Here is a 12,142-nt window from a genome sequence, read left to right on the forward strand (position 1 = left end):
ATCAGTCTTTCCCCCTTCCACTTGCTCAGGCTGGTGGTGCTGTTCTGAATAGTGATAACACTGTGATGAATTTGTGGGTGCTAGACGCTTCTAATCCCTGGATTCAAGAAGCGTTAATAGCTAATTAAGCCAGGCAGGCTAGCCTCCTGGGTAATGGGCCATTAAGAGGACAAAGGATCAAAGGGCTTGTACTAAACCAGAGTTTAGAGTTTATGCAATTGAGAAGCAAGGCAGCAAACTGGAAAAAGCCAGAGAGGCAGAGAGATTGTGCATCTCTGTTTGAATCCAAAGCTGTGGCTGTGGGAGAAACAAGTTGCTCTTGGGGTGTTGATTCTGTGAGCGCCTCCATCATAGGTTCAGGTTGCATATATGTGTAAGTAAACCATATCTCATAAGGACACCACAGTCTCTTCTATGCCTAATTTCCAAAAGGAAAAAATGAACCTGGGGTGAGCGCCTGGAACCCCTGGAATCTCACACTGCTCAGAGTTTGGGGTGGTGTGCAACAATATAGATCTTGCAATGTGTGTGCAATGAGAGCAGCCAGGTCTTAAGTTGGAGACCTCCCCGACACGACAGCCCCTTGTAAGGGTAGCCTTGGGAAGGAGGGCTGGCAGATCTGGTTGTGGGAATTGCTCCAATCTCTGTTCATTGAATTAATTCACGCCCAAGGTAAATTAGGCACATGCTAAGTAGCTTGAATGGTAGGGCCCATTCTGAACGGGTGAGCTTGCTCCTGGTTAGGTCCCTAACAAGGAGGATTGGCAATTTAAGATGATGAAATACGCAGGTGTAACAGGCCTAACAAGTAGAATAAGAAAGGAGGAGGAACAAGTACTTAAAAAGGAAATTTTTGGTTGAGCATGTAGAAAATAATCGTACCCAGATGAAAACGCTGGCAGCATTAATGTAAAATCAACAGTATAACATATTTAAAGGGATATTATAAAGGGGAGAATTTGGATCAATTGGATAAATAAGAATATGCAGGAATTGGGGTTAAATCAAAGGAGCCTTGGAAGGATAAGGAGGGAAGTCATTGAATGTATTGGTATATTGTAAGACTTTAATGTGGAAATGTATATCTGAAAACTTTTCAATAAAATTATTTTAAAATAATTTTTAAAAGAGAAAGAGCAAACTGATGGAAACATAGACATCGCCAGGTAACCACCTTTCAGGGGTCAGCATCTTCCTACCTTGAAGGGTTTAGACAGTCCATGAACTCCCAATCATCTGCAGGTATAAATGCATTTCTACTCTATTAATAATAAATCTACATTATCTAATTTGTCAAAACTGCTCCCCCCCCCATACTGCACCTGTGAGGTAGGTGTTGTGCGACGAATTGATAAAATAGTGAGACAGAGGCTGGCTCATATCTTCATTCAAATCCAGTTTTTCAGGTGGAACGACTCCGTTCTCTTCTCCACTCAAATATCTCATAAATCCATCCACCGATATCTGCCCTGGGAGAAAAGAAATTCAAAAAGGCACATACTTTAGCTTCAATAACTCAGCTTGCAGTACACCTTTGTTTGGATTCAACTCATCCCAGAATAACAAGACATGCTCAACAAATTATTTATCATATCGGCAGCAGCCTTGATTCTATGGGGTTTTTTTTTTTTAATTCTTCAAGTGATCCAAGAACAAAAATGAGCAGGCTGCAACCCTTAAGAGTTTGACTTTGCATCTTACTTAAAATGCCGAGGTCCACCAAGCACAACCAGGTGCAAAATAGTAGCTCAGCCCTGGAATGGAGGTAGGTTCCTATGTGTAAGGTAAAGGTAAAGGACCCGTGGACGGTTAAGTCCAGTCAAAGGCGACTATGGGGTTGAGGCACTCATCTCGCTTTCAGGCCAAGGGAGCCAGCATTTGTCCACAGACAGCTTTCCGGGTCATGTGGCCAGCATGACTGAACTTCTTCTGGTGCAACGGAACACCGTGATGGAAACAAGAGTGCACAGAAATGCTGTTTACCTTCCGTCACAGTGGTGCCTATTTATCTACTTGCACTGGTGTGCTTTCGAACTGCTAGGTTGGCAGGAGCTGGAACAGAGCAATGGGAGCTCACCCCGTCATGGGGATTCAAACCACCAACCTTCTGATCAGCAAACCCAAGAGGCTCAGTGGTTTAGACCACAGTGCCATGTGTAAACACACCCTAATTCTCCCAGTGCTGAAGAGGAGAAGTGGGCCAAACCACTGCTGCATCACATACTTTAACTAATGTGCTTTTTAGGATTGGCAGAGAATAACGTTTTACCCAAGGCTACCACTGTGGCTGTGCTGCATTTTCCTCAATTGCAATTAAGCAACTGATTTATCAGTGCTGGAAATGTCACAACGGTGAGCGTCTGATTGCAGAAAAGGAATACCTGATGTTTTCGTCAGGCTTCTTTAATAACTACCACTCAGGAAGGTTGAAAGGATAAATGGAGATGCTTCCCACACATGTGTGTGAGAGAAAAGGACTGGTAATGATCATATAAATAACAGAACAATGATAAACCATCCAAACAATCCTCTGCATCGTCCCAACACATTGAAGTAAGTCTTACAGAACAAGTATACCAGGGCAACTTGTTCCTGAGTGTACATATTAGCAATTGAAAGCACAGCAAGGTTACTTTTCTCTACTGCAGGTCAGGATGCATATGCATGGCTTTGTACACATCAGAGAGGGGTGAGAGGTTGCCTTCTCCCCAAGTGCATGGCGTGCTTTGTTTCCCTTTCTCGTAACACCCTGCACCCAGACACCTATTTGTGAAGCTGACGGATGCACGTGCGCAATGCCTGTCTCAAATGCAGACACCTGTCTCAAGTACAAAGTAAATCGAGACTGAATTTGCGAGCTAGCCTGAAGCTGGCTTGAGCAAAAAGACATCACACAGCAGTATTTCTCAAGAAGCTGCACAATCAGTGTGGATTGGGGCGAGCATCGTTTGTGTGCAGCTTCCAAAACTAGCAGCGGGAGTGCATCGGATACAGAGTCATCAGCAATGTATACATACCCTTGCACAAGCAGCTGCCGTTTTAGGCACATCCAATATTTACACAACCACATGTATCATGCTGAACTCAGAAGTGACCTGGAAATGTCACTAAAAGTCACCAAAAGGAGTGGAATGGGGAGGGGGTGTGATGGGGTGTTTGTAGGCTTTTCAATGGGTGTTCCGATTACACGTGATTTCATGCAAGCATGCAATGATCCAGGACATACCCCCCCCCCAAAAAAAAACCCCAGAGAGTTGCCTGAAGTCATATTACCAATTGACATGTGAAGTTTGGTAACTTCAGAAGTTCCTGGTCAGTTCTCACTTAAGTATTATATTTCAGCTGCCAAACAGAGGGCAGTCAACCTGCTAGGGAAATTTTGGAGTAACTTTTCACGCTCTTCTACAAAGGAAAAAGAAACATTCCCAGAAACATATGACCAAGTCTTGCCAATGTGCTACTCAGTTCCCATGCACTTTAATGAGTAGCACTGACAGGTAATGATGCACTGAAATTCTAATATCCTCCATATGCCTGTGTTATTAATAGAATGTCTTCTGCCAGCTTCAGTTGGACTCTTTCCAGTCATTTAGTCAACAGAGAAAATAAGAACATAAACTGATTACTCAGAGGGGAGGGGGGAGAAAGTTTCAAGATCATTCCGTTCTGTCTGCTTTTGTTGAATCTGAAAAACTCATTGTTTTTATTGCAAATGATAATGTCAGGCTGAATGTAGATCTCCTGGCAGCCTGCAAGATTCTCAGCCTTTCAAGGGATTCTCTAAATGGAGACATTTTCTTCATGTCCTAATATGCAGCTCTTGTTTAGAAATGTGAGCCCATGAGGGATTTCAGAAGACCCCCTGTGAAATGTTTGCAGTAATGAAGTTTTGGAAGCTCCCTGCTTGCTTCCTCCTAGAATTTATTTTGCTGTCCTTTTCAGGTGTGCAACACACAGCAGTCAAGACTGAAACAAGGACTCCAGAACACCTGCTGGGAAGTGGCAGCCTGGATGCTTAAAGGTAAAGGTAAAGGGACCCCTGACCACTAGGTCCAGTCGTGGCCGACTCTGGGGTTGCAGCGCTCATCTCGCTTTATTGGCCGAGGGAGCTGGCGTACAGCTTCCAGGTCATGTGGCCAGCATGACTAAGCTGCTTCTGGCGAACCAGAGCAGTGCACGGAAACGCTGTTTACCTTCCTGCCGGAGCGGTACCTATTTATCTACTTGCATTTTGACGTGCTTTTGAACTGCTAGGTTGGCAGGAGCAGGGACCAAGCAACGGGAGCTCACCCCGTCGCGGGGATTCGAACCGCCGACCTTCTGATCAGCAAGTCCTAGGCTCTGTGGTTTAACCCACAGCGCCACCCATAGTGTAACCCTTTGCAGGGAAGTAGAGAAGATTTTTCCCTTTGAAAGGGCAAAGGATTTCTCAGCTAGGACTGGGCTGAAATTCTCTGACCAAGGTTCTGCAAAAATATGACCTCCCTGAGAAAATGGTGGCTCTTTTACTGCTGATTTCTTGGGGAGGGGGGGGGGAGAAATATCTTTGGATTTTTTGGGAAGGGGCTGCTGCTTACATTACTAGGCAAACATCTGGTGGGACGTTTTTGGGAATGGGAGGTTTACAGGGGAGTGTAACGGGAGGAAGACAAAAAATGTTAAAAATGCTTTTAATTGAATAAATTAAGGAAACATCAGAATTATAATTATAAATGTGTATAATAAACACTATTTAAAGCAAGATCATGCCACTTCCATCAGTCATGGCTTCCTCCAAGGGATCCTGAGAACTGTAGTTTGATAACGGTGCTAAGAGCTGATAGGAGACCTTATTCCCCTGGCAGAGTCACAGTTTTCAGAGTGGTTTTAACTCTTCTTATGGAACTCTTGGAATTGCTGAACTATTGTGGTAAAATAAGAGCATCCCCGAAGCAGTCAACAGCAATCTCTATAATAACTCTTGCCTGGATTTTCATTGCTGCTAGGACAGGCATCCCCAAACTCGGCCCTCCTGCTGTTTTGGGACTACAGTTCCCATCATCCCTGACCACTGGTCCTGTTAGCTAGGGATGATGGGAGTTGTAGTCCTAAAACAGCTGGAGGGCTGAGTTTGGGGATGACTGTGCTAGGACAAAAAGAGACCTTGAAGGTTACCCTACAGTTGGTGTCCGGCAGGAGCTAGAAAATCTTTTCTGAAATGGTATCAGAGTGTAGGTGGGGCAGAACAGATCCCAGAAATTTCATTCTTGGCTCAGAGCAGAGTGAACAAAAGAACAAGCAGTGAGGTAGATCCTCAATTTCTGGTGCCCCACAAATGTAGTGCCAAGGGGGTGTGAGAATATCTGCCACCGAGCATAGCTGTAGGCAGTTTGGAAGTGGAAGGCCGTAAATGCTCGCCTAAGCTTTGGAAATGTGGGCTTTACAAGGTAATCAGCCATTTGATGTTCCAATTTATAAAGTCTATATCATTTTAAAAATTAATTATTTAATGTCCTGTCTGTCCAATTGAGCACCATAATGGAAAATATAATCACAGAGTTTTCCCTTTGAATTCAGAGTAGAAAACTTACTGAGTGGAGTAGGATATGAATCAAGCAACTTCTGATATTTTAAGCTCCAATTTTTGCAGTTTGGTAACATAACTTAGGGAATATGCTTTCTGGAGACAATGTAGCTTTGTATGGGAACTACAGTTATCAGGATTCCTGGGGGGCTTCCATGACTGTTTAAAATGGAACGATAGTGATTTAAATGTATAGGGTAGATGGGACCGATGTCTAAGTACAACTAAAACAGACTTGTAAGCATAAACCCTAGCAAAACATTTTAAAATTGAAGAACATACTGCTATTTTTGCTCTCCATCAAGTGATTTATTTTTCGCCCACTTCTAAAACAAAAAGGATACTGAAGAATGACTGGCGTGCTGTGTTGCACAATGTGGCTGCTGAGTGACTACTCTCAACGGCTCAACTGAGAGACAGTTTTATAATTAAGGAAATATGGGGTGACAGGTGAGCTTATTTTAAGAGTAAGCCAACCTCTTTAATAATACGTGGCCATGGTTCTTTAAAAAGAAAAGGAAGTACAGGTGATATTTAGCAAGTGTGTGGCAATCTCCATAATATTATGCTACTATGTTCCCATCAACATTTAGTTAAAAATTATCTTAATAGACAGACTGCAGTACTGGATAATTGCAGAGGTAAAGCCTTAAGATTCTGAACAATCTATTTTAAAAGACAACCATCCCTTGTCAATCTTGGATAATGCCTGACTTTACAAGGGTTTTCATTCTGAAACACTGCATCTGTTTTGGTTTTTCCTTTTGTTTTCTCCCTTCTTTCCCAGTTACAATTGTCCCTCTGGCAGGATATTAATGGGATTTACAAACTATGGGTTATATCAATTCCCGGATATTTGTGAATGAGCAGAATGGATCCCCCCTAGTGATATTAGCTTACTTTATCTGCAGTGAATATCTGAGTTTGATTATCCACTGATTAGGTGGGCAGCTAAATATAGTTAGTTTCCTGCTTCCAGTGAAAAATCTAAAGGAGGGGTACATGTTTACTTTTAGTTAATTACATTATTAAAACTGTTGGAGGACTGTTGGAAACTTCCTAAATGGCAATTCAGCTGTTAAGGAAACTACAGGCTAATAGCCAAGATATTTGGGTGATGAACTTCCAGAGAATTAAATGGCAAGAAGCCATTTCTCCACCAGAAAAAGAGACACCACTGCTATCCCTATACTGCCTGCCTGCTAGCAGCTATTTACCGTATTTTTCGCTCTATAAGACGCACCAGACCACAAGACGCACCTAGTTTTTGGAGGAGGAAAACAAGAAAAAAAATATTCTGAATCTCAGAAGCCAGAACAGCAAGAGGGATCGCTGCGCAGTGAAAGCAGCAACCCCTCTTGCTGTTCTGGCTTCTGGGATAGCTGCGCAGCCTGCATTCGCTCCATAAGACGCACACACATTTCCCCTTACTTTTTAGGAGGGAAAAAGTGAGTCTTATAGAGCAAAAAATACGGTACTTAAGGGGCAGTTTCCTCTTATAGTTTTGCCATCAACGCTAACCAGAAGCACACGAAAATTGGTTTTAAGATTGCCTACATCTGCCTGCTGTTCGCCTGGGATGCAAAATTATGTAGCAATTTAATCCAGAGGGGAGGGAGAAAGGAAAAGGAACCCTGAAGATGGGCACCCCTCCTGTTTTGTTGCCTGAGATGGAGCAACACACACTGCAAAAGGTACATTGTACCCGAGGCCAATCAAGTTATTTGGGCACACGAGGCAGAAAATCCCACAAGAACGTTTTCCTCTCCTTGGCAGGAAAAATACTACTACTACAACAAATAATTAAGTATCTAACGGGCTTCCTTCAGCCTGCCTGTTCGTGTCTAAAACTACGCTTGCCAAGCCTTGTTGCCCTGTTATAGATGGGATGCCGACATTCTCTGCCTCTTCTGTTATCAGGCCAGACTGCGGATTTCCATATCAGAAAAAGCTATATAATACCCAGAGTACCTGCCTGAAAATGGCACTGCTGTCCATTTCACTTAGTCAGATGCTAGTAGCCACTTGTAACCACACATTGCTGCTGCTCACCTGAATAAAATATATGCCGCGCCCAAATGCTCTTTCTTCTGTCTAAAAGACAGAGAAACTAAGTATGCTTTCTGTTTCAATCAAAGAAAGGCTGAACCTTGTGACCCCATGTGGATACTGCCTGCCCAAAGGAGAGAGAGGCTGGCCAACAGATGATGTTGCCTCCCTGAAGGAGAGAGGCTGGCCACTGTGACCTCATGATGATGCTGCATCCCTGAAGCAGAGAGAGACTGGCCACTGGGACCTCATGATGATGCCTCCCTTGTAATGGTTGGGTCTCCCTTGTAATGGTTGATGCTACATCCCTGAAGGAGAAAGAGGCTGGCCACTGTGACCTCATGTTGATGCTGCATCCCTGAAGCAGAGAGAGACTGGCCACTGTGACCTCATGATGATGTTGCCTCCCTGAAGGAGAGAGAGACTGGCCACTGTGACCTCATGATGATGCTACATCCCTGAAGGAGAGAGAGACTGGCCACTGTGACCTCATGACACAGCATCCCTGAAGGAGAGAGAGGCTGGCCACTGTGACCTCATGATGATGCTGCATCCCTGAAGCAGAGAGAGACTGGCCACTGTGACCTCATGATCATGCTACATCCCTGAAGGAGAGAGAGGCTGGCCACTGTGACCTCATGATGACACAGCATCCCTGAAGGAGAGAGAGGCTGGCCACTGTGACCTCCTGATGATGTTGCCTCCCTGAAGGAGAGAGAGACTGGCCACTGTGACCTCATGATGATGCTACATCCCTGAAGCAGAGAGAGACTGGCCACTGTGACCTCATGATGATGTTGCCTCTCTGAAGGAGAGAAAGGCTGGTCACTGTGACCTCATGATGATGCTGCCTCCCTGAAGGAGAGAGAGACTGGCCACTGTGACCTCATGATGATGCTACATCCCTGAAGGAGAGAGAGACTGGCCACTGTGACCTCATGATGACACAGCATCCCTGAAGGAGAGAGAGGCTGGCCACTGTGACCTCATGATGCTGCTGCATCCCTGAAGCAGAGAGAGACTGGCCACTGGGACCTCATGATCATGCTACATCCCTGAAGGAGAGAGAGGCTGGCCACTGTGACCTCATGATGACACAGCATCCCTGAAGGAGAGAGAGGCTGGCCACTGTGACCTCCTGATGATGTTGCCTCCCTGAAGGAGAGAGAGACTGGCCACTGTGACCTCATGATGATGCCTCCCTTGTAATGGTTGGGTGTCCCTTGTAATGGTTGATGCTACATCCGTGAAGGAGAAAGAGGCTGGCTACTGTGACCTCATGATGATGTTGCCTCCTTGAAGGAGAGAGAGACTGGCCACTGTGACCTCATGATGATGCTGCCTCCCTGAAGGAGAGAGAGACTGGCCACTGTGACCTCCTGATGATGTTGCCTCCCTGAAGGAGAGAGAGACTGGCCACTGTGACCTCATGATGATGTTGCCTCCTTGAAGGAGAGAGAGACTGGCCACTGTGACCTCATGATGATGCTGCATCCCTGAAGCAGAGAGGGACTGGCCACTGTGACCTCATGATGATGCTACATCCCTGAAGGAGAGAGAGACTGGCCACTGTGACCTCATGATGATGCTACATCCCTGAAGGAGAGAGAGAATGGCCACTGTGACCTCATGATGATGCCTCCTTTGTAATGGTTGGGTCTCCCTTGTAATGGTTGATGCTACATCCCTGAAGGAGAAAGAGGCTGGCTACTGTGACCTCATGATGATGTTGCCTCCCTGAAGGAGAGAGACTGGCCACTGTGACCTCATGATGATGTTGCCTCTCTGAAGGAGAGAAAGGCTGGCCACTGTGACCTCATGATGATGTTGCCTCCCTGAAGGAGAGAGAGACTGGCCACTGTGACCTCATGATGATGTTGCCTCCTTGAAGGAGAGAGAGACTGGCCACTGTGACCTCATGATGATGTTGCCTCCCTGAAGGAGAGAGAGACTGGCCACTGTGACCTCATGATGATGCTGCATCCCTGAAGGAGAGAGAGACTGGCCACTGTGACCTCATGATGATGTTGCCTCCCTGAAGGAGAGAGAGACTGGCCACTATGACCTCATGATGACGCAGCATCCCTGAAGGAGAGAGAGGCTGGCCACTATGACCTCATGCTCATGCTACATCCCTGAAGGAGAGAGAGGCTGGCCACTGTGACATCATGATGATGTTGCCTCTCTGAAGGAGAAAGGCTGGCCACTGTGACCTCATGATGATGCTGCCTGCCTGGAGGAGGGAGAAACCTGCCCATATGTTACCAACTACTTTCATGAGAAAGGTACTAGTTGCACCCAGGATTTGTCAGGCAGGATTTGCTTGGCTTTCTTCTTTACTCTCCTACACTCTCAAATGTAAGGGCCATACTCTTTAAGTAGCTCTCAATGTCCCCCAATGTTTTTAAGGACTTTTAAAGTCCTGCTGGCTGCCTTTAGAGGTCTCTCTCTCTCTCTCACTCTCTCTCTCTGCTGTGTTCACCTCCTTCATGCAACAAGGCACTTCTCTAATGAATAGGTTTCATGAAAACTAAATCCGAAAGAAAAGCTAAAGTTTTAAAACGGCTATGACTAAAATTAAAAATCAAAACTAAAATGTTCCCTCCATAGCAGACCAAAGCATCATATTCTCATTTCACAGGAGTTTGTTGAGATGGGAAGGGTTGGTGATTTCTTCCCAGGAGAGATACAATGACAGCTACAATTAAATCAATAAAGCATCCTTGTGGAACATATTTGAATTCCATACACCTGGATGCAAAGAAATGCTGTAGCAGCAGTTGCGGCAGCATTTTGCCCTGGCTAATCAAAGTCTATTTTCCAGAGAGAGTGAATTCTACATCTGATAGATATGGACAAAACCTCTCAGCAAACACTCATGCTACTCAGCATCAGACTTGCAAAATCCAACCATAATCCATGCCTTTTCAAAGCATACAGCCTGCAATAAAAATGAACAAATCTCAACACGAAGTCAAACAAAGCTACACTTGCCCACTCCTGTATTGCTACCTTCACAATCCCTTGCTGTTTGGCAGCCGCTATCACTGCTGCTTTGTTTTGTATTGTGGATTTATCTTCTTGATCCATTTAATTAACAGACATAAAGTGCTCCCTTCAACTTCCAACTAGTTGCTGGAAGAGAACTGCTGCATAAACAGTCAGGAGGTTTTCACATTACAATAAATTCTTTGGCTGAGCTCATAGCTAAGCCTCATTAACACGGAAGACAAGCTGCAAACAAATAAATGTTAGCAAAAAGGGAACAACTTTATAAATTGGATCAAACTACACCTTTTCATTTGTTTGTATTTTATTTATATTTACATGTTATTATAAAAGGTTCGTAGAGTAAATTGTGTGGTGTTAATTAAGGAAGTCTGGGGACCACAGTGGATTATGAGAAATTTCATTCCCCTTGCTTCCCTTGTGGTAAACTAAAGAAACAGGGCTGAGAGGTTTTCAAAATTGTATCTTAATTCGCATAGTTCCCAGAGGGCACAGATTGTCTCTTTCTCATTATTATTTTGCAAAATACAGGTCCCTACACCAAATTATTTTGCGATTCAAGACTCAGTGCAAGCAGACAGGGGCCAGTGACTGGCAGCTGCTAAGTTAACAGGGGCACAAAGTTATAATTTTTGGTAGCAAGTGGGATGCTGTGTAAAACGTAAAACTAAAGAGACCCCTGGATGGTTATGTCCAGTCAAAGGCGACTATGGGGTTATGGTGCTCATCTCGCTTTCAGGCCAAGGGAGCCGGCGTTTGTCCACAGACAACTTTCCGGGTCCTGCGGCCAGCAGGACTAAACTGCTTCTGGTGCAATGTAACACTGTGACAGAAGCCAGAGCGCATGGAAACACAGTTTACCTTCCCACCACAGCGGTACCTATTTATCTACTTGCACTGCTGTGCTTTCAAACTGCTAGGTTGCCAGGAGCGGGGACAGAGCAATGGGAGCTGACTCCGTCATGGGGATTTGAACCACTGACCTTCTGATTAGCAAGCCCAAGAAGCTCAATGGTTTAGACCACAGCACCACCTATGTCCCTCTGGGTAGGGTAGTAGCAGCAGGGGCCCAGATTGCCACTGGGCCCTCAATCAGTGTCACTAAATCTGGTGCCCACCAAAGCCTAGTGGGGAATATTTGATAACATGGAAATAATAGCTGCAGCAGTACCAGGGACTCCAGAGAGTAGGATACACCTGTTAGCTAAAAAGCACATGTTAAGACAAGAATGGGGAAACCTGTGGTCTTCTGAATGTTGTTGGACGTCATATCCCATCAGCCTCAGCATAGACAGCATGGAAAATGGTCAGAAATTATGGAGAGCCACAGGATCCCCCAATATCCTCTAGTTTTCTGCAATTACTTCCAGTTTTCTGCCTCTCTCCCAATACTTAAGGTAAAGGTAAAGGTACCCCTGCCCGTACGGGCCAGTCTTGACAGACTCTAGGGTTGTGCGCCCATCTCACTCAAGAGGCCAGGGGCCAGCGCTGTCCGGAGACTCTTCCGGGTCACGTGGCCAG

At 45.1% G+C, this 12,142-nt stretch overlaps 1 protein-coding gene across 2 annotated transcripts in view; it reads right to left on the reverse strand.

The window, feature by feature from the left end:
* PLCB1 (phospholipase C beta 1) overlaps nt 1-12,142 on the reverse strand; it is a 468,615-nt gene that overhangs the window by 141,646 nt on the left and 314,827 nt on the right. For both annotated transcript variants that reach the window (XM_028722210.2, XM_028722211.2), the window contains exon 10: nt 1,323-1,469. In XM_028722210.2, the coding sequence (XP_028578043.2) occupies nt 1,323-1,469 (147 nt within the window). The remainder of the gene's footprint in view (nt 1-1,322; nt 1,470-12,142) is intronic.

The sequence above is a fragment of the Podarcis muralis genome, chromosome 3 (assembly GCF_964188315.1).
Source record: "Podarcis muralis chromosome 3, rPodMur119.hap1.1, whole genome shotgun sequence".
In the NCBI taxonomy this organism is placed as follows: Eukaryota; Metazoa; Chordata; class Lepidosauria; order Squamata; family Lacertidae; genus Podarcis; species Podarcis muralis.